At 35.5% G+C, this 25,775-nt stretch overlaps 1 protein-coding gene across 5 annotated transcripts in view; it reads right to left on the bottom strand.

The window, feature by feature from the left end:
- Nucleotides 1-25,775, bottom strand: part of LOC121373923 (regulator of G-protein signaling 22-like) — a 106,419-nt gene that overhangs the window by 47,914 nt on the left and 32,730 nt on the right. For all 5 annotated transcript variants that reach the window (XM_041500739.1, XM_041500740.1, XM_041500741.1 and 2 more), the window contains exons 4-5: nt 11,016-11,078; nt 103-333 (exon numbers count right to left, since the gene is read on the bottom strand). In XM_041500739.1, coding sequence (XP_041356673.1) covers nt 103-333; nt 11,016-11,078 — 294 coding nt within the window. The remainder of the gene's footprint in view (nt 1-102; nt 334-11,015; nt 11,079-25,775) is intronic.

Here is a 25,775-nt window from a genome sequence, read left to right as displayed (position 1 = left end):
TTTTAAATAAGTTTGATTGTAGAAATATTTTATTAGTCGGAAACATCTTACAATGGAGCAAACTCTGGAATGTCCCTTTAATACATATATAAATGAATTTACCAAGACAGTGAAGGTCGTGTCAATCTCGACTTTCTCTGGTTCAGGAGGTGGATCTACAGGGATGAGTGGAATGTCACTGAAACTGTGGTACTTTGCTGCCTTGTATATCTTTGGTGTTCGTTTCTGAGACCGGATTGCTGCTTTGATCTGCTTGGATAATTCGTGTTTTGCTTCATTGAGCACTTCAAACCCTCCAGTCTCCTTGTTGAAGAACAATGGCTCTGGAAAGCTCTGAGGATAAAAAATAAAAGAGATTAAAAATTTATAAAATTAATAATCACACTGTTATATATAGTTGAATCCCGTTAGCTCGAACCCTGTAGATGCTCGAAAAAGTGTTTGACCCATCAGGTAGTTTGACCTAACCATTTGATCAACAACGTGTAAATTTAACTCGGGACTTCGTTTTTGGTTCGAGCGTTGCGGTGTATTCAACTCTTCTGAGTTTAACCCAAAGAGATTTTCCTGTATTATAAAAATAAAGCTAATGTCAAGTGCATTCATCAGTTGGTGGACCGGGACGTTGCCCAGTGGTAAAGCGCTCGCTTGATACACGGTCGGTCTGGGATCGATCTCCATTGGTGGGCCCATTGGGCTATTTCTCATTTCAGCCAGTGCACCACGACTGGTATATCAAAGGCCGTGGTATGTGTTATCATGTCTGTGGGATGGTGCATATAAAAGATCCCTTGCTGCTAATCGAAAAGAGTAGCTCATGAAGTGGCGACAGCGGGTTTCCTCTCTCAATATCTGTGTGGTCCTTAACCATATGCCTGACGCCATATAACCATAAATAAAATGTGTTGAGTGCGTCGTTAAATAAAACAATTTCCTTCCTTTCTTCTTCAGTTGGTGGCATTCTGCGAGTTTTGGCAGCTATTTCTGCCACATACCACCTATTTTTCATGCTTACAGTTATAAACATCTCTGCTTTCGGTAAATTTAATCACCAACTGTTTTCAAAGACAGTGAACACTGTGTAATATTGGCTATAGTGAAAACATGTACGACTTACTGATCATCATTAGGAGATGAAGAGAAAGAACCTAATGCTGGGGACCTAATATGTATCTGATTTAGACAGGATCCGCTGTTTAGAGGGTCGTGTTTTAGCATTTAGAAAATTCGGGACCAAAAGTTTAAGTTTGTTTTGTTTAATGACACCACTTGAGCACATTGATTAATTAATCATCGGTTATTGGATGTCAAATATTTGGTAATTCTGACATGTAGTCATCAGAGGAAGCCCTCTACATTTTAAAAAAAATTCAACAAAGGATCTTTTATATGAACTTTCCCACAGACAGGAAAGTACATTCCTACGACCTTTGACCAGTTGTGGTGCATTGGTTGGAATGAGAAAAACCCCAATCAGTTGAATGGATTCGGGACCATGAAACTTGGCCGGTTTTGACAGGATTCTGGCTTTGTCAGAGGTCCGGTTTAGACAGGTTTTACTGTATATATATATATATATATATATATATATATATATATATATATATATATATATATATATATATATAAACATAGTCACATAATATTTAGAATTTTATTAAAACTGAGCTGGGAGTGTTTATAAAACCTTTCCTTTCACTAGTACATGTATATCAATAGAAATTTCCGATTAATTAAAAAAAAAAAATGTACTTGAATATAATATTCAACAAAATTTGAATATAGCATTTGCAATATTTATTTACTTATAGCCGTAGCAATATCTGAAGTATAGAACTCAGTATTTTATGCAGGGTCACTGCATAATTTTTATGATTAACATATCAAGTAAATGTATTCACGTAAGCTTTCCGTCAACAAAACCTTTGATCTTCACACACTTATACAGTCAAACCTGCTTAAGCAGACATCTCCATTAAGCAGCCACTTGTTTAAAGAGGCCACTTTAATACTGTTCCAAATAATCTAATGACAAAACCATTATCAGTACAATAGTCAAGTTCGTAATGCAAGTTCTGTTTAAAAGGTTAGTTTTTCTGTTTATCACAGGTTTAAGTATAGTACCGCTTTTATATTTATAAATCAGCTTAAATGTCAACCTTCATAAGGGAACAGTTTTTTTAAGATTGATTTTTTTTAAATGTATAAATAAATAAATGATTTGATACCAAAAACAAGATAAACTGCTTGAACTCCTGGGCCCATATTTTCGAAGCTATTTAAGCGCTACGAAATCATAAACCATTTTAGGGTGCATTGGTGTAGGAAGTGTGTGTGTGTGTGTGGGGGGGGGGGGGCATGTGCCCCCCACTTTCCCACTTTGTAGGAGCAGCAACGTTTTTTATATATTTATGCATGTATTTATATATATGTGTGTGTGTGACCCCCCCCCCCCCCCACCTTTTGGCACCTTCCTACGCCTGTGGTCCTGTGTATACTACCAAATCAAATCCCATAGACGACAATAGTAACATATGTCATTAAAACTCCTACCTGCAGTATATCAATCGACATAAATGCCACAGATATAAATACTACCATCCCTCACCTTTAAAGCGAATAATAAAAAAAAATTGGGGGCCATGCTGCTAATTTCTGTGATAACAGGTAGCGTCTAGGCCTACCCTAGTTCCACACAAAATTTGAGTACTTTTTTACAGGTACCCCATACATGTTTCAAGCATAAGGCTGCTTGACACAGTGATACTAGATAAAATAAAATTGCATACATCTTTTGCAAAGATGAAACTAATGTTTTTTTTACAACCAACACACTCACATTTATAACCAATCACAAGACTTGTGGTGTTAACTCGTCTATCAAAAGTTGGGTGCACCTTGAACTTTGACCCAGCCAGAAGTTATTTGGTTTAGTACTACCTTTAGGCTATGCCATCACTATGGTGTGTTCTGTAGTCACATCATAGCTTACGATGGTTTTACGATTTCGTAGCGCTAAGATAGCTTTAAAAATATTGGCCCTGGTTCTTAACTTTACATAAAAGTAAACACAAAATTCCAGTTATTTCTGATATATCAGAGAAGAATAATAGAATCTATCACCATTGTGAGATATAGATAAGGCAATTCCAACCCGAGGGACAAAAATATTTTGTTCCGAGGGTTGGAATTGCCTTATCTATAGCTCACAACGGTGATTGATTCTTTTTCTTGCCCATTTAATTTCAGTAACAAAACATTAATTTTTTAAGCGACGTTTTTTTTTATTGTAGAATGATTCGTAAACATTTTACCTACAAACTCATTTAATCATACGCAGAGAAAATATAGTCCACCTCATGATGCAACGACATAAAAATTTAAAATTACCATTATATATAAAGTTGAAAAAAAAAATATTTTTTTACATATTTTTAAAACAATGATACAACATGAAATGGCAAACAGAATTCTGAAAACCACGAGTTATGACGTCAATTGTTGTAAAGCATGAGTTATGACGTCACGCATATGTAGCCCTTGGGTCGGACAGATTTATCTAGCCCTTAGGGTCAGACAGATTTTTCTAGCACCATGCAAAAGCTGGATAACCCTGTTCAGTGGGCAAGAATTGTTAATCTACAATATACATCTGGTATTCATCTATGTGGTTTAAACATTATTTAGACAAGACAATCTATTATTTGACATTTGGAATAACAAATATAATCCCATTAATAATGATTTATCTGTGGTAATTATTATCTACATTATATATTGACAGGCACCCAGTGATGCAGATGGCCAGATATTTCACAAGAAATGATGCATGACTGTAGCTTTTAGAAAAACATTTGTGTTCTTATGTTTTCGAGAATGCTACTGATTAGCCACAAATAATGTTTATATCCACTCTCCCACAGACTGGATAGCATACACAATGGCCCATGATATACCGGCCATGTTTAGTTTAACTTGATTATCATGATTAACAATAATTGTCTGACAGTGCGACAGCCATAACTGCTAAGGCCGAAAAATTTGTTTTACTTGTTTCCTATTACATGCTGGAAAAATATAGGGTAGGTAGGTAGAAAAAACATTTTATTTTGGAAAATAATTTTATTTATGGATATTAAATAAAGGTGTTGACTACCAGTATCCAAAATAACCTCTGCATGTATAGAAATGCATTATGCAAACCAACAATACCATTCATCACAGTGTTTTCCCTAGAAATGAAGTAAGGCATGGTATAAAGTGATATTTTGGGGGCATATTTTATGTGCAGTTTTAAATATAAGGGCTTTTTTTTCCATTATACAATTTTCAAAAGGACAAAAACCTTATGGCCATTTTATTTTCTATATCTATTTCATAACTTAATTAAAAAAAGGAAATATGTAGTACTATCCACATAGGTGTGTTTAAAGGCTTCTTTTTACATGGGCAACTTATAAATTTATAAAAGGCAAGGCATTTTGATTTTGAGGGCAACATGGTGCTAACCTATCTGTGGGAGAGTACATACAAAAGACCCCTTGCTGTTTAATAATAGGCAGAAGGTTTACTCTCATACTAACACTTAACTTCTGTACTGGTCCAGGACAGACTTGGTTGAACCTTAATTGGATAGAAACCAGTAAATAAGTTATAACAATTTCTTTTAATGAAAACTGAAAAGAAGGGTTCTATATTTATCTGCCAACAATAACATTTAAACAAAAAATGTTATGAATATTATCTTTCCTAGTGTCTCTAAGAAATGGTAGACTTACCAATTTTATAATTTGCAATGTTAGTTTTATTCTGTATGCATCCAGTATTAAAGTACTTGGTATGAAGCAATCAAATGAATAGAAATGCAGTACAAATGCTCAGGATGCTCAAATGAATGTTGAAAAGTAAAGTTTGTTTTATTTAACTAGAGCACATTGATTTTTATCTTTAATATCATCGGCTATTGGACGTCAAACACATGGTCATTCTGACACTGTTATTAGCGGAAACCCGCGAAGTTCCCAGTGACCACTTACAAAAAATAACGAAACGCATCGAGATCTTACTGACATATTTAATCATTTGATTTGGCAGTAAACTCCATCAGTATCGGTAAACATTCCCTCCCCTAGTTTATCAGAAAGTCACTAAATTTCTACAAAGACAGTTTGTCGCTGGAGTAAATCATTAAATATAGTTATTATTATTATTATTAGTAGTATTATTATTATTAATCGGAACACCTCGCTATGCTAGATGTAGAGTAAATTGGAAAGGATCGCATATATTTATGGAAAAAAAATTTCCGACTCTTCGCCCGATATCTCACGAAAGTTACCGAACTTCAATTTGAAGGGAAGTAACTCCATCAATCAATTGTTAGAAGAAAACATTTCGTGGCTAACGGGTCGCCAATAAAACTAAATTTGCGACAGTAAAACCACCGATATACGTCCGCAAATCGGAAAACACAGTAGGGTTATCCCCTAAATGACACCAAATTAGTGCTTGTGATAGTTTTGGAATGTTTTCGTGGAAATCGTTGTTATATTGAAAAAAAAATTTTTGGATATACAAAAAAAGTTTTAGGGTCGGCAGGTTCAAATTAGGGTCAGTCGGGTAACCGGAAACAAACAATATTTTATGATACAGTTAATTAACAGTTTTATATCTTATACAGTGAAACCTCTCAAAACCGGACCCTCTATAAACCAGAATCCCCTCAAAACCGGACATTTTTCATGGCTCCTTTTTAAATATCTGTACAGAAGAGAACCTCTCTAAACCGGATACCTCTAAAAACCAGATGTTTTACTTGGTCTTGAGGGTGTCCAGTTTAGAGGAGTTTCACTGTATACTATCAAATAATTGTAAACATTTTGCTTTAAGACCATATACCTTTTGTATATCCTGTCTCTTTGGCAACAAAAATTATGTTATATGTTATGCTTATATATCCATGTTGTTATGGGCCGGACATTGGGTTAACGGTTAGTTGTTAAGTGTTTATAATGTTAGAGAATTTAACGTAGTAGCTCTACACCTCCCTACATAGCCATCAAAACTCACTCTGGATGGGAGCTGTTACCAAGATGTGAACCCAGTACCTACCAGTCTTATGTGTAATTGCTTAACTGCTGAACCACTGACATTGGTTACATTTCATGATGTCCTGTGTAGTATATAGAGCTTCCACCTCCCCTCTGAGCCTATAACTGGGTACTCTTAGAGCTGGTATTGGCCTGTCCTGGATGAAGGAACAGGCGTTACCCCGGTAAGTTGACACCTGAGCCCATGGCAGGCATGCACTACCACAGCTTGCTTTCAATTTGCATGTTAAGCCCTATGACCCAACCTGACCTGACCTGCTGGTATTGGGATACGAACCCAGTAGCCTATTTACCAGTACCCACTATATATAATTATAATCAAGGCCAGTAAATAAAAGTGCACTAGTAAAATGTGGACCAGGTGCACCCACCTACATGTCCTGGAACACTGTTTAACTTTCCTGTATTAACTTCATTCAGAGTGCAACAAGCACTGATGATAAGATTTTCTATGAGGTGCATTATACCCTGAAGAGACCTTTAATATGAGTTTATGTCAAAACGACATGCTTCTGTCCCAGGCTCAACAGGTTTTTGTGAAACCTATCAATTGAGCTGTTTACTCAGATTGTCATTTCAAAGGAAAGACTTGGTGTCTTATCACAACGCCGTCTTCACAGTCGGGGACGCCTTTGTTTAAGTTAATCTCCCCAATATTTAACTGTCACAGAAATCACTATCGCCCGTCTATGCTGGTCAATTTAATGGATAATTTGCCGCAAGTCTTTGGCAACACGAAGAAAGAAAGTAAGTCGTTGGCTGTAAAAATGAACACTCCTCAATCATGGGTTGCCATAAACACCTGTTCAGGTCCATACTGGGCCATACTGTCTGAGAATTCAGGGCTTGAATTTAATGGCAGTCATGTAGTAATTTGCCACAATTCCTTTTAGTCATATATGCTCCAATGCCCTGAAAATTAAACAGTCTCATGGCCAAACTGACTTTGCCTTAGTTTGCATGTTACTATTTATAATTGGTCTTTATGCTCAAACATGACTCCTGGCAGTTGTTTTTATAACAAAAATATGAAACTGTTCACATTTATTTATTTTGAATGGGCGCTGCAGTTGTTTTTCAGTGGTTGTAAAATCTGGTAGTCCTCAGTAAAAATTGGTAGCCCGTAATTTTAATAAATTAAAAAAAAAAAAAATCATTTAATTTTAATTGAATATTTTGTTTTAGGGTGTTTTTGTTTTAAATCATGAGCAGTATACTGTGAAATATACACTTATGAAAACTACAATTATAACAATTTACATTACTGAATGAATATTTAATGACACTGTTAAATCAAATGTGCCAAAAAAGACTAAAAGTAGTGTCGGAAATAGAATAAAACTGATTTTCATCAATGATGTCTTTCATATTAAACAGATAAGTAAATATTTTGTAAATATCTATTTAATGATACTCTACCTAATTTAGTATTTACTTGTTTGGGCTCTCACTGATGTACAAGGTGGTGTTTACTCTTAAAATTAAATGAAAGATGTCAGTAAACAGGTGATTTGTGACCTTTATTGGAACAAACTATAACACATTTTGATGATGTGTCAATTTCAGTGCTGTTGCAATATGTGAGGGACAGTCTCTGATGACAGTTTACCCCTATCCTTTTCACAAAACAAAATATTTGTAGACATTTCTAAGTAACTTTTGAGCAAAACTGTCAAGAACCATTCTGAGTGTGATCTATTATACCCGTATTAAAGGAGCTATCTCCAAGTTGAATAATGACAGCTATTGCAAGTAATTTCTAAATTAAATTTTGCTTTACAATTTAAAGACTACACCTTCAACTATATGCCCATAAATAATTATAACAAAATAATTTTATCTACAAGTAGAAAATACATTTTTATTGAAGAATCTTTATCACAAACAGATGCTCACATATAACTATGATATAGCACCTTTAAGTGGTTGCAAGATTGTGTAAATTTCTAATACTGAATTTATATTCACTAAATATGCTGATAATAATTAATAATTTATGCTGCAATTCAAAATACCCAGTTAACTTGCAGTTTTAAATTTAAAGTTTGTTTAAGGGTAAGTGAAATTGACACATGTCCATCAAAATTTGTTATAGTCTGTTCCAATAAAGTGCACAACTCACCTGTTTATCGACATATTTCTTTTAATTTCAAGAGTAAACACCACCTTGTTCATCAATGAGAGCCCAGACAAGTAAATGCTAAATTAGGTAGAGTATCATTAAATAGATATTTAAAAAATATTTACTTGTCAGTTTAATATGAAAGAAATAATTGACGAAAATCAGTTTTATTCTATTTCCGACACTATTTTAGTAACCTGGCGGACAACCAAGTTTAGATATTTGGTAGCCCTAGCGATAAACTGGTAGTCAAAATATTCCGGGCTACCGTTAAGGTCTCACTACACAGATGTCATCTGCCATTGAAACCCATGTTAAACTGCCCAACTTCAAGCGAAGATTGCCCATAGAACGGGTTCTCATTGGCACTAACAACATACACCATTGCAAACATACATTATATAAGCATTTATTTTCACTCCAAAATTGAGAACATTTCCGTCTCAGTTTTTTGCTATATGACCGCATCTGGCTGTAGTACCGGTCCGAACAGGTGGTTCATTAACCGATTCACTCCGGCTGTCACTTGCGCTATATACCCATGTCCCAAAAGGTCGATGCACAATATTACAAAATAACATGGGCAAAATACAGCCAGAAGGCTTACCATTAAACATACATATTGTTTTAATTCTTCACCATTTCCTAGAAGTGAATATGTGAACCATAACATGTGTCCCAATTAGGAACTATAGTGGACCGTGATCAATGAACTCTCACCTGGAAGTGATCTGTGTAGTGAGACCTTAAAGTCTAGTGACCGATTTTGTCAAACTTGGTTTGAAATCAGTTTGATAAGTTGGGTCATTTACACCATGAAAAGCTATACTAGAGCCATGTAACTTATGAACTCTAACCAATACACCAAAAGATAGATGCACCATACCATCCAATAAAACTTCATATCACAGTGTTACTCCTTGGTCATCCACACAATAGATGGCCATCAAACAAGCAGCCACTATATGGTAATGTATGACCTTGTTGGTAGTTCTGATATGGGGAACATACAAAGAAGCTAATTATCTAGTTAGTTCATTAAAAATATTAGTTTCCATCAATTGTTGCTATGGGCAACAATTGTTTCATAATGAAGTGTTGAAATCCAGTTTTTTTCTGTATTTTTCAGCATGAAGATCCACATATTATTAATGGCAGATACAAATTCTACTTTCATAGTAGAATACTATGTTATATATTCACAATACCATCAAAACTGTTTGTTACTATGACTGTACATTCGAAAAAACTCGTTATGCACAAAATCACAGAAATTAGAGTGAATTTGGATATTGACCTTGTGACCTTGAATTTTGACCTTTTACAATAAGAAACTCAGTGTTAGACACTCAGATCAATTTATTTATTACATGTAAGAACACTAGAATATACATTCTGACACACACACGCCTAAAAAATAAAAATAAAATAAAAATAAAAAGAATAAAAATAAATAAAATTGACATGTTTGCAATATTTACCCAAATAGGGCCCCCATACACTTGGCTGAAATCCACATCGATGTAATTACCTTTTATAAGGATGCTACACTAGTACATTTTCATTTTGGCTTGCTAAACTTATATATTTTGGGATAAACAGTAATTTCATGTTTTACATTATGGTCTCACTACACAGATGTCATCTGCCATTGAAACCCATGTTAAACTGCCCAACTTCAAGCGAAGATTGCCCATAGAACGGGTTCTCGATGGCACTAATAACATACACCATTGCGAACATACATTATACAAGCATTTATTTTCACTCCAAAATTGAGAACATTTCCGTCTCAGTTTTTTGCTATATGACCGCATCTGGCTGTAGTACCGGTCCGAACAGGTGGTTCATTAACCGATTCACTCCGGCTGTCACTTGCGCTATATACCCATGTCCCAAAAGGTCGATGCACAATATTACAAAATAACATGGGCAAAATACAGCCAGAAGGCTTACCATTAAACATACATATTGTTTTAATTCTTCACCATTTCCTAGAAGTGAATATGTGAACCATAACATGTGTCCCAATTAGGAACTATAGTGGACCGTGATCAATGAACTCTCACCTGGAAGTGATCTGTGTAGTGAGACCTAAGGTCGAGCCCCGTGCTGCTGTATTATATTAACACATTTGTTAAAGTTTGCCTTGTTGATATTCCCTGTGACTATAATGCCCCCAGCCCCCCCCCCCCCCCCCACCAACCCCTCATAAATCTCCATTGGCCTGAGCCAAATGGCCTTGCCGTCTTATTTGCCAAATTTGAGGCCTATGAATATAAAACGAACCTTCTACCAACATTTATTTTAACCACACCTACCTCCACCCCGAGACCAATGGTTAGCAATGTCAAAGTTGTATCTGTGGGGGCCGTGTGTGAACTTTGAATGGACAGATGTCTGCATGGTGACCAGACAGTTTAGTCAGTTAACTACACCGACTTCTCTTCTACTTAATTTTAAACTATATTTATGTGCCTATATCCTATCAAGGTTCTGGCACGTCCATCCCAATACAAATCTCTGCCATGGCTAGTGGCTGGGCTTTGGACATCTCTTTCACTTAACCACTATATAACAACTAACCATTATCCCCTGTCTTAGACAAAGAGTCCAAATAGATGATGTCAGTGTTAAGACAGTGGTAATGAAATTTAAATGTAAGCAAAAAAAAAAAAAAAATAATAATAATAATGAAAAAAATAAAAATAATAATAATTAAAAAAAATTAAAAACCAAAAAATTATATTTGAGCAAATATTTAAAAAAGGAGTGGTCCTTACTGGTAGAGCGAGGAAGTCATTGAAGTAATCAATAAACAGGTCATCAGTGGCCAGAAGATCCTCCTGCAAAGAGAAAACAAAATTGTCTTCAAAATATACTCTTCAAAAAAAGTAGGGGAACCTGAAATATCAATATTAATATCAGCTATTAGACCAAACATACGTTTTGACCACAGACATCCTAGTAAAGAATGTTCAGGTCTGTTTATTAACACATTGAAACACATTCCATAGTTTGCATGTACATCACACAGTTGCCCCATACACGTGCGTGGGGTGTCATTATCGATTTTTACAATTTCCAGGAAGGTCAATTAATCACTGTGGAACATTATTTCTGTCAATCTTTTTCATTCTGTTGATCATACAGTTGTTATTGTTTTGTTTTTAGTCATTTTTATTGTTTGAATTTGCGATTTACTGATAAAAAACGTCAACTTTCAAATTTCACTTCTGACTCCAATCGTCCTTCTAGATCTTTGGTGGTCATAAAACCTACTGTAATACTGAACTACCAGTTGTAATGTTTGCCCAATTAATTCACTATTAACATATAACCATCCCCCACAAGCAATATACCTTACAATTTTGGCAATTGTAAATTCTTATTAGAGTTCCCCTACTTTTTTTGAAGAGTATAGAATAGATTTTAACAAGATTTATATTAGAGCCCCAATCATACATCTTTCAGGATAATTTAAAATATTTAACTAATGCAAAATATAAATACCAATGACATATTTTAACAAACTCCCAATTTCCCCTTCCTCACCATTTAACATGTTACTAATGCAAGACACAAGCACACAACTTTAACATACTCATAATTAGCTTTCCCCTCCCAATCATTTTATGTGTTACTAATGCCAAACACAATTGCAACTTTATCAAAATCATAATCACATCCGCTCATTATTTAACTGGTGTTACTAATGCAAAACACCATTACAACTAACAAATTCATAATCTGCCCCCCCCCCCCCCCCACCCCTCATTTAACCAGTGTTACTAATGCAAAACACAACCACAATGACAGCTTTACTGGTTGAAAATCTCCCAATCTCCCCATGATTTTCCACACTACTAATGCAAAAAAATCTTTTCTTGCAAATTAGAATTGCACTGACTATATCAGACATCACAGTGATTGATCTGTTTCTTGCCTGCTTAACTACAACAACTGGGAAAACTAGTGTTCATTGCTAGCCATTCATGACCAATGTGCATACAAACTCAGTTGATCATACACGCAAAAACTAACATAAACCCTATTCTGCAAAAATGTAATATGCTTGAATACTTAAAAAAGAAAAAATTATTAATGCAGGCACATGTGCAGGGAATGGCTTTTAGGGGACAATCCCCCCCCCCCCCCCGCCCTCATTCAAGGAATGTTCTTTTTAATTTTCAATACATATTTGGGGGAGCATGTCTAGACCCCCCATGCTAAAATTCCTGCACATGTGTCTGTAATTAAAGCTACTGACCCTTGTTTTTGAGGTATGTACCTTTTTTGTTTCACATAAAAATTATTCTGAGTGACCTCAAACACTAGGACAAGAAATACATGTATGTTGGATTTGTTAAATTAACAATTGAAGCAAATGGTTTTATGCAATGTGTTGGTTAACAATAAAAAAAGCTGTAATAACTGAAAATAGTTTATAATGTGTAATAATAACCAAATATACTACTCAAAAGAATTTAAGGGTCAGACGATATTTTCGACATTATTTTCTGAATGTCAATTATATTAGCTAGACCATAATGTCACGCATGGTATTGTTCCATTTTGACGAAAGTGGGTCTAAGCAACCCATAAATGAATTAAAATCCACTGTCATTGACACTGTTGACTAGTTCTAATGGCGAAAGCATGCTTACATTTGCACGTAAATTAGGGCGAAAGCGAAAGGTCTGCTAAGTGCCCATAACTTGCTTTTTCACAAAACGCTTCATTTGCACGCTTTGCACGTGTATTCCATGTTCCCAATGCTGAATTTCCGTATAATTGGAGCTTGCGTTCGTGTACGGTGCACACTCCAAATTCGACAATGGTACGACTTCAACTGACTATCGAAGATCGAGGAAGGGCTATTGCTTGGCTTCAGGATGGCAATACGCAAAGAAATGTTGCTCTGAGACTTGGTGTCAGTCAGAGTGTCGTTGGCCGACTGTGGCAACGGTACCAAGCAACGAATTCTGTTCGAAATCGTCCATGTTCGGGAAGACCCCGAAGCACTACAAATAGAGAGGACCGCTACATCACCAATATGGCTCTACGTCAACGCACAACCACTGCACGCCGATTACGTGACAATCTGCGGACTGCGACTGAAACTCGAGTGTCTGATCAAACCATACGCAATCGTCTGAGAGCCAATAATCTACGCTGCCGTCGCCAGGCTGTTCGACCACCACTCCTACCACGTCACAGAACGGCCAGATGTCACTGGTGCATGCTTCATCTGCGGTGGCAACGTGTTCAGTGGGGTCGAGTGATGAGTCCAGGTTTAGTCTCCAGTTCAACGACGGTCGGGTTTGTGTCTACAGACGTCCTGGGGAGCGCTTCGCTGACATTAACGTTAGACAACGTCACCGGTTCGGTGGTGGCAGCGTCATGGTGTGGGGCAGCATCTCTATCCACCACAGGACCCCCCTCTATGTGGTGGATGGCAATCTGAATGGAATCCGCTATCTGAATGAGATTATCCGGCCGTTGGTTCTCCCAGGCCTTCAGCAGATTGGCGGCGGGGCAGTTCTGCAGGATGACAATGCCAGACCCCACCGCGCCAGGGTGGTAACAGACTTTCTCAGACAACAAGGTATCGCCAGGATGGATTGGCCAGCATATTCGCCTGACTTGGTCCCAATAGAGAACGCCTGGGATGAATTAGGCAAGAGAGTTCGGGATAACCATGCCCCTCCGGCCAACCTTCATGATCTGGGTCAACTTCTTATGGCAGAGTGGCAGGCCATTCCCCAAGAGTTCTTCAGACGTCTGATCAACAGCATGAGGCAACGATGTGTCGAGTGTATTTGCGCCAGGGGTGGATTCATACACTATTAAACGAATGTTCTAATGTGTAAAATCCATGTTTGACAACCTTCAACTTTGACAGCATGTCATGTGACTTTCTTGTATACAGTGACGTTTATTTGTGTTTTTTTGTAAATATGGAACAATAAATAAAAAATTTGGTGTAGTTTACATCATCAATCTAATACACTCTGAAACTTATTTGGTTATAAATTTTTGACCCTTAAATTCTTTTGAGTAGTATATATATTACAATAAAATTGTTGAAAATGTCATGTCATCGGTCACGTTTAAAGGGACAGACCCAAGTTTTTAAACACTACAGCATATTTTTTCAATATTAGAGCCTTTTATGATCACTGAAATCAAACATTACTTATATTTTATTCTTTAGAGTATCCATTTTCGTAGAACCGATGTGTTTCTGGTCATCCCGGTGTTAATAGTACCAAAAAATGCATTTGTCATATTTTTAAAAAAAGCATGTGCATCTGAGAAGTAGCGGTTTATTGATTCAAAATCTAGTCTATTTTTAAGGATATTTCCTGTTTTATCATCACAGGCTCTTCTTTCACTGTAACTTTATCCACATGAGTTACATGTTTGTAAATGAACTAAACTTAGTGTCCATTTTTTACGGGTTAAAACTAGGATCTGCACCTTTAAGTGACATGTTCATGAATATGTAGAAATGGTCTAGATCCCAGGGTACAAGAGAATGATCTAGCTCTGTTAAAAAAACTATCTATTTCAGATCAGTGGCCTAACCATTTCATTCAGTATATGCTAAACATTTACAAAATACAAGATTAATTTTCAGCTCTTGCAACTACTGAGACAAATAAACAGGAAGGAAGGAAATGGTTTTATTTAACGATGCACTCAACACATTTTATTTACGGTTATATGGCGTCAGACATATGGTTAAAGATCACACAGATATAGATAGAGGAAACCCGCTGTCGCCACTTCATAGACTACTCTTTTCTATATGCACCATCCCACAGACAGGATAGTACATACCACGGTCTTTGTTATACCAGTTGTGCAGCACTGGCTGGAACAAGAAATAGCCCAATGGGGTCACCAAAGGGGATTGATCCTAAACTGACTGCACATCAAGCGAGTGCTTTACCACTGCAGTTTTGGACTCAACATCTAACACTACCATAACATGCTCAATCAATGCTCAGTGCTCAATCAAGGCTCAGTTAGAGCCACAATGTTATGCTTGACATGTCACAATATTCATACTAAATGATCATTCGCACACAAATGCAGTCACAGTAAATTAATTAAAGACCATGACCACATGCAGAGACATGACAGTGGTAAGGGTAAAGTTGATAAAAACAATCATTATTTGGATCATTGAACTGTTCACAACATGGTTTTCTGTTTATTTGTTTTGGAATGGCGCACTTAGTTATGGATTCTTAATGTACTGCAACTATGGAAAATTAATTTGTGAGAAGTATGAAAGAAGTAATTGATTTGTTAATGACAGTTTTGATTGCAAAAATAAACTACTGAAAAACAAAATTAATGTGAAATGATTATTATGGAAGTCTTGATAAATGAGAACCAGTGTTAAACACATATAGGATTAAATAAATTGAAAGAAGTAATTGATTTAGTGACAACAGTTCTGATTGCAAAACAAAAACCTACAAAACTGAACAAACAAAACAAAAAATGCAAAATGTCTTCATAAATAACAACCGATGTTAAGCAGATAGGTTTTTAAAAATGTGTTGAGGTGTTGTTAAATAGACATCCCTTTACTTTTCATAATAACAATAAACAACTTTTATTACAATATGATTTTCTTCTTTTTTTCATGTTTTACACCATGTTTTACATGACTAATGTAGCCTTTTTTAACTACATGTATTGAAATTGCAAAATGAAATTCTGTATATATCCAGTGCATTTCAAGTCATCCTGCTTTTTTGTAATGTTCTTTGCCTATAATAATGTTATACCTAACAATTTATATTTTCTACCCACTGGTTTTATAGGTTAATAGATTTATTACAAAGATGTTAGTATGTTATGTTATGTATGTTAGTTCCACTGTTTTAATGGCTACAAACTCTTTTCTCTTTTTTTTGCCATGTATAAACAGCTCCGAAATATTGATTATTAATAATAACAAATGATGCATGAAGCCAGGAGTTTATTATTTATAACAAATATGCCCGAGTTATTCATATGACAATAATAAACGCAAGCAAAAGCTTGTGTCTATAAAACCACCATGTCTGCAAGTAAGAAAAATAACAGAACAATCAGCCTATGTTAAATCATGCGTTCAAATGTAATTTTATATTCTGATCTTCGATTCTGACAATGATATCAAAATTCAATCTACAAATGGAATATTAAGAGATATAAAAGAGATATTTGTGTCAGTCAAAACAGAGTAACCCAAGGCATCACTAAAAATAATGTGGGTTTATTCACATAGAAATACTTTATGAAAGGTAAATCTTTTAACCCCAAAAAAAAAATTCATGAATAAAGCCAGTCATTTGAAGTGCAGGTAAAATTAAAAGGTTGCATCTAACAGTCTTGTATGGAATGTGTAAGCCATTTAAAATACTATAAATAAACTAACAGGCCGAATTTACAAAGCCTGTTTTAGACTTACACGCATGTAACTACAAACATTTACTCTGTGTTTAAGAAAAACAGGCTTCGTAAATTCGGCCCATAATGTAATATACTCTGCTAATGAACTAATGTCTCATGTTGTACAGCAGAATTAAAGGCTGATGCTTCACAAGTTGAACTAAATAAAGTCTGAATTAAAGTCTGATGCTTTACCACCAAACTAGTGTCTGATGTTGTACTACAGAAGTAAAGTCACTTGATTTTTACTTGAACTAAATAAAGTCTGGGTTCAATTCTGATGCTTTATCACAGAACTAATGTCTTATGATCTACTACTAGGGCAGGGTTGGAAAAATCCCGTAACTAGACGTCCAGAACTACCAGATTTCACGACCGGAGCTACCAGATTTCACAACCGGGCTACCAGATTTCACAAACAGGCTACCAGATTTCACAACCGGACAACCAGTTTTGCTCATGACTGGGAGAAAACCCCCCCCCAAAAAACATCCCACCCCAATACCCCCTCTCAAGCAAAATATTTAAAATTATTATTTAATTACTTTACCGGCCACTAATCCGCTTGGGCCAAGTCGGATGATCTTTTTAGGTTAGTCTGATATTTTACTACAACACTGAATTAAAGTTTTGTGCCTAGTACTATTTGTTTTGTATAAATGACACCACTAGAGCATATTCATTTATTAATCATTGGCTGTTGCATATCAAACATTTGGTAATTCCGACATATAGTCTTAGAAAGGAAACCCTCTACATTTTCCCATTAGTAACTAGGGATCTTTCACATGCACTATCCCACAGACAGGATAGCACATACATGTACCACAGCTTTTGATATACCAGTCATGCTGCACTGGCGAGCAGTTTACCCTGAGTATTGAATCAAAGTATAATGCTAGATGCTACTAAAGTCTGATATTTACTTCTAGATTAAACTCTGTTGTTCTGCTAGAGGATTACATTATGATGTTCCATTACTGAGCTAGCGATAAACAACCTTTAAAAACACACAGCACAAACAATGTTATATTTAACAGAGCAATATACTATGTAATTCTACTAATACTACGTTAAAATATTTCACAAATCTGGTTGATGTCAAAGAATACTCGTATGCTACCCAAATTCCTTTTAAGGACAACTCTAAGTACAGTAAAACCTCTCAAGACTGGACCCTCTGTAAACCAGAATTCCCTCAAAACCGGATGTTTTACAGAGCACCTTTTTAAAAACCAAGACAGAACTTAAACTCTCTAAACCAGATCCCTCTTAATACCGGACATTTGTCTTGGTCCCAAGGGTGTCCAGTTTAAGATGGGTTTCACTGTATATGCTCAGACCTTGTGATTAAACAGATCAGTATCTGACGGTCAGGATCACTCAGGTGACAAATGGCAGAAATCTCATGACAATTGTGTGATATGTAAAATTTGCACATAGAGTCTGATGGTCAAGGACATATTGAACTCTTGTGACGGATGATTTTTGAATCACCAACTGATGCTGATCGATTGTCGTAACACCATCGCAAGAGCACTCAGGTAACACCAGATCGTGCTACAATCGCAGTCTAATGCTGTAAAGTCAGTCGGCGATTGATCTGTGCAATCACAAGCTCAACCTAAGCTAGTCTTATGAGGTATTTGTGTATTTCTCAGGGCCAATAGTTTTTGTCTAGGACAGAATTATTTTCTACTTTCACTCAGCACATGTCAAACAACATGGGGGATATGCAGACCCATTTTGATCTAAATTACTATGATGTATGCACACTATTTTCACCTACTTAAAGGTCTTGACTGAAGTGAAAGAAAAATACTAACCTGCCCCAAGGCTTGAAGAATTTTTTTTATGAAATCCACTAGCCATGGCATCAGTGATTTTTAATATTTACTAGACATGATTAAAAATTTACTAGCCCTACTGCCCTTTAGTTTGCTTTTTTATGTACCCATCGTCTCCTGATCCAATAACATGGTCACAAGACTCCTCTACAGACTTGACAGGAAAGAATAACCCTTACATAAACGTATATGAGAGCAGAATGATAACCTCATTAATTAAATATTTATGTCATGAAGAAATATCTGTGTTCATTAGTAGGCGGCCACCTCTGCCATCTACTTTAAATGTTTATGGTTATACACCTCACTATTTTCAATAGACATTGCTGATTACTTTTTTCAAACAGCCTTCTACTTACAAAGATAATGAAAGTTAAAAGTTAAAGTTTGATTTCATTTAATGACACCACACCTTTAAAAACAACAGAATAACAAATGTTATATTTAATAGAACAAAATACCATAATATATAACTTTACTAATATAATTATATGTGTTTAAGTATACATACAAATAGTACATGCTTGAGGTTACTACCCTGATGAACATTGAGTATTCATGTTAATAACTAAATAAACGTATAACTATATATATATTTATATGTGCACAACTATTTGTATGTTTAAATATTATTTGTACCATGTGTGACACAAACACACTGCAAAATGTACAATGGGCAATGGCCACCTGAAGTAAAGAATAAATATCTTATCTTATCTGCTAATACTTCTTAAAGGGACATTCCTGAGTTTGCTGCAATTTTTAAGATGTTATCGACTAACAGAGACTTTTTGACGACTGTAATTACATATCAAATATATCTTTCTGCATAAAATATTAGTGGCTGTATATTAAACGTGTTTCTGATCGATCTAATATTTGTACTAGGTTAAATTTGATTTTATTTCCTAAAAAAGTTTTTTTCGTACGTACGAAATTATTTGAAGACAAAATCCAGTTTTGGCTTCTTACAAATATTAAAACAACCAGAAACACATAGAATATACAGACACTGATATTCTAAACAAGAAAATATATTTAATATGTAAGTTTAATCGTAGAAATATTTTATTAGTCGCAAACATCTTACAATGCAGCAAACTCGGGAATGTCCCTTTAAAAAATACGTTCACAAATCTGGTTGATGTCAAACACTGATTTATTAATCATCATCTACTGGATGTTAAACATTTGATCATTCTAATATAGTCTTAAAGGATTCCCGCCACATTTTCCTATTATCATCCAGGGATCTTATATATACACTTTCTAACAGAGCACTGGCTGGGATGGGGTGAAAAAAGAAAAGATAATGGATTCATCAATTGAGCTAGATCTCACCACTTCAAAGATAATGATCACCTGAGATATAAAATAAATATTTTTCTCACTCAAAGAGAGACTAAAAAAAGAAAGTCCATTAAAGGAACATTGATGTTGATTTACACAGTGTAGTAGCTGTAACTGGCATTACATAATGCTTCATGAGTGCTCAATAAACACCTGAATGGTGTTATAATGGTGCTTTGATGTCATTAGAACTCTTGATAAATTCCTAAAGATTGTAATGTTTGACATTTAAAGCTGGTCAATAAATCTTTCATAACCGCTTACGGTAAATCCAAGTCCAAAACAATGTATGATCCTAGAACAGGTTTGGATCAAGAAAAATTTAAATGGAGAAAATGACTTCTAATATAAAAGCGAACAGATTTAGTAACTAACTACAATAACTAACTTAAGTTGTATATTAACTCTTTTTTTTCTGTGAAAAACCCCAAAACAACATGGCATTTAAAAAATAAAAAAAATCATGTTCTACCATATTCTGTTTATAAATGCATCAATAAATATAACAAATGTTTTTGGGGATAGAACCAAAATAATAAAATAACAACAAATAATAAACTGTAAATTTTAATTACAAAATAATGGTACTTTTAAAATTAACGATATAAATCGTATATAAATAGGGTTTTTTCAAATTAAAAAATTGTTTTGCTTTTTTAAACCTCATAAACAACACAAAATACAAGAAATAACATCACCCACCATCCTCTTCCCCCCAAAAAAACCCTACAACAACTACCCCCCCCCAAAAAAAAACACAAAAAAAACAGAAACAATTTTTTTTTACCACAACTTAACAAATAAATTTACAGAACATAACATTATTAATAAGGTATGTCTTCTTATAATAAAAAATATGTCATTTTTTAAAAATAAAAACACACTTAAAACACTATTCTACCAGTGGTTGCTACACAGGCAGAAACTCATGATTAAAAAGGTTCGAACGTACCAGTGTTTTAGGAAGGACGTGAAAGGTGACCATGTTGTTGTAGCGGTATAATCCCGTCTCCCACCACCGTGTTTACTCCACGGAGAGACAAACCTCAACACCTACCACAATTACACGCACTCAACTGTGGCCCTTGTGTTTTGTGACAACAAACTTTCTGCGGCTAACAAACTGCCCAGAATGCATCGGGGAACACTTTGTTAAAATATCAATAGCCGGAGATTAACTCCTTTCTTAGATAACCAGCGAACTGCAGGTTAATAAGCTAGTCCAATTATTCGTGTTCAGGGCAGATCTGTTGAGGCCAGTTCCAACTACTGGAGTATTCATTATTGGGACAAACAAAGTAGCAGGCATTATGTCTTTCAGAGATTACATGTATGTACCTGAGAACTGTGAGAGAGGCTTAAGCATGCTGGGGACTTTAATAATAAAAAGATTGAAGAAATTAAAACAGACTTAAGCCAAAATGTACAAGCACAATTAATTTTTATTGTTGGGTAACTGGGGTAGTACTTGCTAAGGTGAATATGGTAATAAAGAAGTGATTTACTTTAGAAGTTAAAATTGGTTTAAAATACAACACTTTCCATAGTATAATCAAATATGTGTTAAGCAACTACCAAAAGACTAAAAGACAGTATCAAAAATTGGCCTTTTAAGACGTGTGGCTGCTTCATACAGGTCCGTTTATACTATATTAGATGATTTGTGATAATAAAAATGTGGTCTCATAACACAGGTGGCTGCTACAGCAGGTTTGACTATGGCTACACAGTTTATTTATTATCAAGGGCTATGATGTATGGCTTAGTGACGTCACAGCCTACAACGGTTTTATGATATCATAGTGCTAAGTTAGCTGCAAAATTATATTGCCAGGTGTAGTTACCATACTGACCTCTCTTACTGACCTTCCATTACTGGAAAGACTACTCATGGGCCCAGGACAGTGTGCTTGAACTTCATTTGAATTTAATTACAAAAATAACTAGAAAAGCCACCCAAACAATTGAGGACACGACCTCAGCAACCTCCGCTACGATGCAGTGTTATTGATCACCTCCTTTATTATACCGTGCATTAGTTCTGACAGCAGCAATAACCACTAGACAAAAACTGCCAGCGTGTAGACACACAGCATACCGGCCAACACTAATGTATTATTTCACATTACAAACACTCGGTACCAAGGCTAATGTATTATTTCACATTACAAACACTCAATACCAAGGCTAATGTGTTATTTCACATTACAAACACTGAGTACCAAGGCTAATGTATTATTTCACATTACAAACACTGAGTACCAAGGCTGATGTATTATTTCACATTACAAACACTGAGTACCAAGACTGATGTATTATTTCACATTACGAACACTGAGTACCACGGCTGATGTATTATTTCACATTACGAACACTGAGTACCAAGGCTGATGTATTATTTCACATTACGAACACTGAGTACCAAGGCTGATGTATTATTTCACATTACGAACACTGAGTACCAAGGCTGATGTGTTATTTCACATTACGAACACTGAGTACCAAGGCTGATGTGTTATTTCACATTACGAACACTGAGTACCAAGGCTGATGTATTATTTCACATTACGAACACTCAGTACCAAGGCTGATGTGTTATTTCACATTACGAACACTCTGTACTACTAAGAATTTGCAAGTCTAATAAGTATGTCAGTTTTAACTAGCAATTATTCTATAAAACGTTTGTTTTGTTTAACGACACCATTACAGTACATTTATTTATTACTCATCGGCTATAGGATATCAAACATTGTAAACTGATGGTGAGTGTGTTCTGTATTGTGATTGGTTAACTACATTCTTTTTCCGGGATCAAATAGACAATAACACACGGAAAGCTAATGACGTCATTAGCAATTGGAAAAGGCGAAGTTGACGATTCAAGGGTCTACAGTTAGATTGTAGCCAGGTATTTTTTTCAAGAAATGCCAAATATACAGTTAGTTCTGTTGAAAAACGATCCAGTTTACAATGGACATAACCATATGGAGTTTTTAGATTTGCGGGTGTTATTGTCTGTTTGATGCCCGCAAATGTTTCATTTTTGACCTCAGGCTAATGCCTTCGGTCACAAATGACATTTGCGGGATCAAATAGACAATAACACCCGCAAGTCTAAAAACTCCATATGGTTATCTCCCAATTTGTTAATTTTTACATATAGTCTTAGAGATGAAACTCACTACATTTTTCCTAATGCAGCAAGGGATCTTTTATATGCACTTTTTCATAGACAGGAAAGCACATACCACAACCTTTGACCAGTTGTGGTGCACTGGTTGGAATGAGAAAAAAATACATTTAGTTGAAAGGATCAACTGAGATGATTCAATCCTGTGACGCCAGCATCTCAAGCGAGCACTCAACTGACTGAGTTAAATTGTTACCTCAATTATTCTATAAATGCATGGGCATGCATTCTTAATATATACTTGTGCATTTTATTTCATTTGTTTTATGTCAATCAAAATACTACCATCCCGACTGGATTTTCTGGTTAACATCATCATAGGTTGGGAGATTTGGTTTGCCTGTCGTCCCATCTTATTATCTGACATTTATATTCACACATTAGTCTGAGCATCAGTGTCAAAACAATTCTCGCTCCAGCTAGTGCACCACGACTGGTACATCAAAGGTCGTGTATATGCTATCCTGTCTATGGGATGGTGCATATAAAAGATCCCTTGCTGCTAATCGAAAAGAGTAGCCCATGAAGTGGCGACAGCGGGTTTCCTCCTTCAATATCTGTGTGGTCCTTAACCATATGTCTGACACCATATAACCATAAATAAAATGTGTTGAGTGTGTCGTTAAAAAAAAACATTTCCATTTCGAGTGTCAAAAAAATCAGTCTCGAACAACATAGAATACATCAATAAAGGTCTGGTCATCCTCAAGTTTGCAACTTTTAGATTGTAGATTCACCACATGACCTCGTTCCAGCCAGTGCACCATAACTGGTAAATCAAAGGCCATGGTATGTGATATCCTGTCTGTGGGAAAACGCATATAAAAGATTCCTTGCTACTAATGGGAAGTAACGGGTTTGCTTTCTAAGACTATATGTCAGCCGCCCTCTAAATTGCAACCAATCTGATCACATATGCGACCATTTTTTTTTCATTTGGCCACTAAAACATTTCATACCATCTCTATAAAAATACAAGTATGTGCCATCTGGCTCCTAGATGAAAACATTAATGTAGAGGGCTGTATGTCAGAATTACCAAATGTTTGACATCCAACAGCCGATGATTACTGTATAATACTTTATTTTCGCGTGGAATTTATTTTCGCGTTTTTCCACGCGAAAATAAACGTTTTATAAAGGCCGACAAAAAAAGTAAAAAAATATGTAGTCTCGTTCAACTATACCACATTAGTTTCCGATGTACGAGGCTAGTAGTAACAAAGCGGTGCTCCCTCCTGTCACGGAACAAACCACAAAACACAAAAGCTGTTTAAAACTTTAAATCAAGAACACGACTGTAAGTACATACATGATAATAAAACAATACTGACACTAAAAAGCTTTATGCTGTTTTCCTTCGCATGGGCTAGCGATCAGTTCATCGGACAGAGTCTACAAGTGTTCAACGACGGAAGTAAACATGCATTATCACAGTATATTAAAAATGTGGAAGTGAAAATAATCTGTTCAGATGTTTCACAATTTTATTTTAATTTTTGACCTGTTAGCCAATCACAAACCGTTTTGAACTAGTATTTTGACGGCAATAAATATTGTTTCAATCAAACTTAAGTTACTGAGTACTAGTAGCTTGTGCCTTCAAATTTCGTTTTGTTTGTTTTCGGTTTTTGTTTTTATAACAATTATAAGGACAATAAAGTCTTGATTGGTTAAAGCAGGCAAACTATTGTTTTATGTGTATAGCACTCATGTGTACATGTAGGATTAGTTCTACAGATTAGCGTAACAACCAGCAAAACTAAGTTCCGTTTTTAAAACAAAATTATTGACATCTGTACTTCGTTTTTTTATTGATGGGGGTTGGGAGATTCGCAAAAATAAATGTTCGCGAATTGACCCATTTTCATTAAATCGCAAAAATTTGATCCCGCGAAAATAAAGTATTCTACAGTAATAAATCAATGTGCTTTAGTAGTGTACACACTAACTTTAACTTTCACCACATAACAAAATGGCAGTTCCACATGAATTTGAAGTTGCTTAACAGAATGAAAAAAAAAAGTTTTATTTAATGACACACTCAACACATTTTATTTACGGTTATATGGCACCATCCCACAGACAAGATAACACATACCATGGCCTTTGATATATCAGTCATGGTGCACTGGCTGGAATGAGAAATAGCCCAATGGGCTCACTGACAGAGATGGATCCTAGACCGGCCACGCATCAAGCGAGCGCTTTACCACTAGGCTACGTCTCGCCCCCTCATACAGTATTGTGCCCTGAATGTGTTTTTGTCTTTGCACACTTGCTAAGGTCATTTCTTTCAATGGCCATACCTGTTATGAAACACTGGCTGGAATGGAAAAGACTCCAGTAAGCCAGCTAAGTGGCTTCAAGTAACAATCACACTTCAAGTGGGCAGATTGCCTCGGAGTCTGGACTGGTGTTGATATTGTTGTTCCAAAATGTTATGATTAAAATGATAAGCCTAAGCCTCAAATACCACACTGCAATATACCTTTAATTAGGATTAACATATTAGGATCATATGATTAGCTTAATTACCTGTAACATTTTGTAACATACAGGGTTTTTTTTTTTGTGGTACCACTGACACTACATTAGTGGTTGGAACTGTTTACATACTCAGTTTCTCAATATTATTGTTTATGCTTATGGGTGTTCATTTTGTTGTTAAGTTAGTTCAACAATTTTGTACATCT

This window comes from Gigantopelta aegis, chromosome 6 (assembly GCF_016097555.1).
Source record: "Gigantopelta aegis isolate Gae_Host chromosome 6, Gae_host_genome, whole genome shotgun sequence".
In the NCBI taxonomy this organism is placed as follows: domain Eukaryota; kingdom Metazoa; phylum Mollusca; class Gastropoda; order Neomphalida; family Peltospiridae; genus Gigantopelta; species Gigantopelta aegis.
The sequence above is the reverse complement of the archived record's forward strand: the minus strand, read 5'-3'. Positions and strand labels throughout refer to the sequence as shown.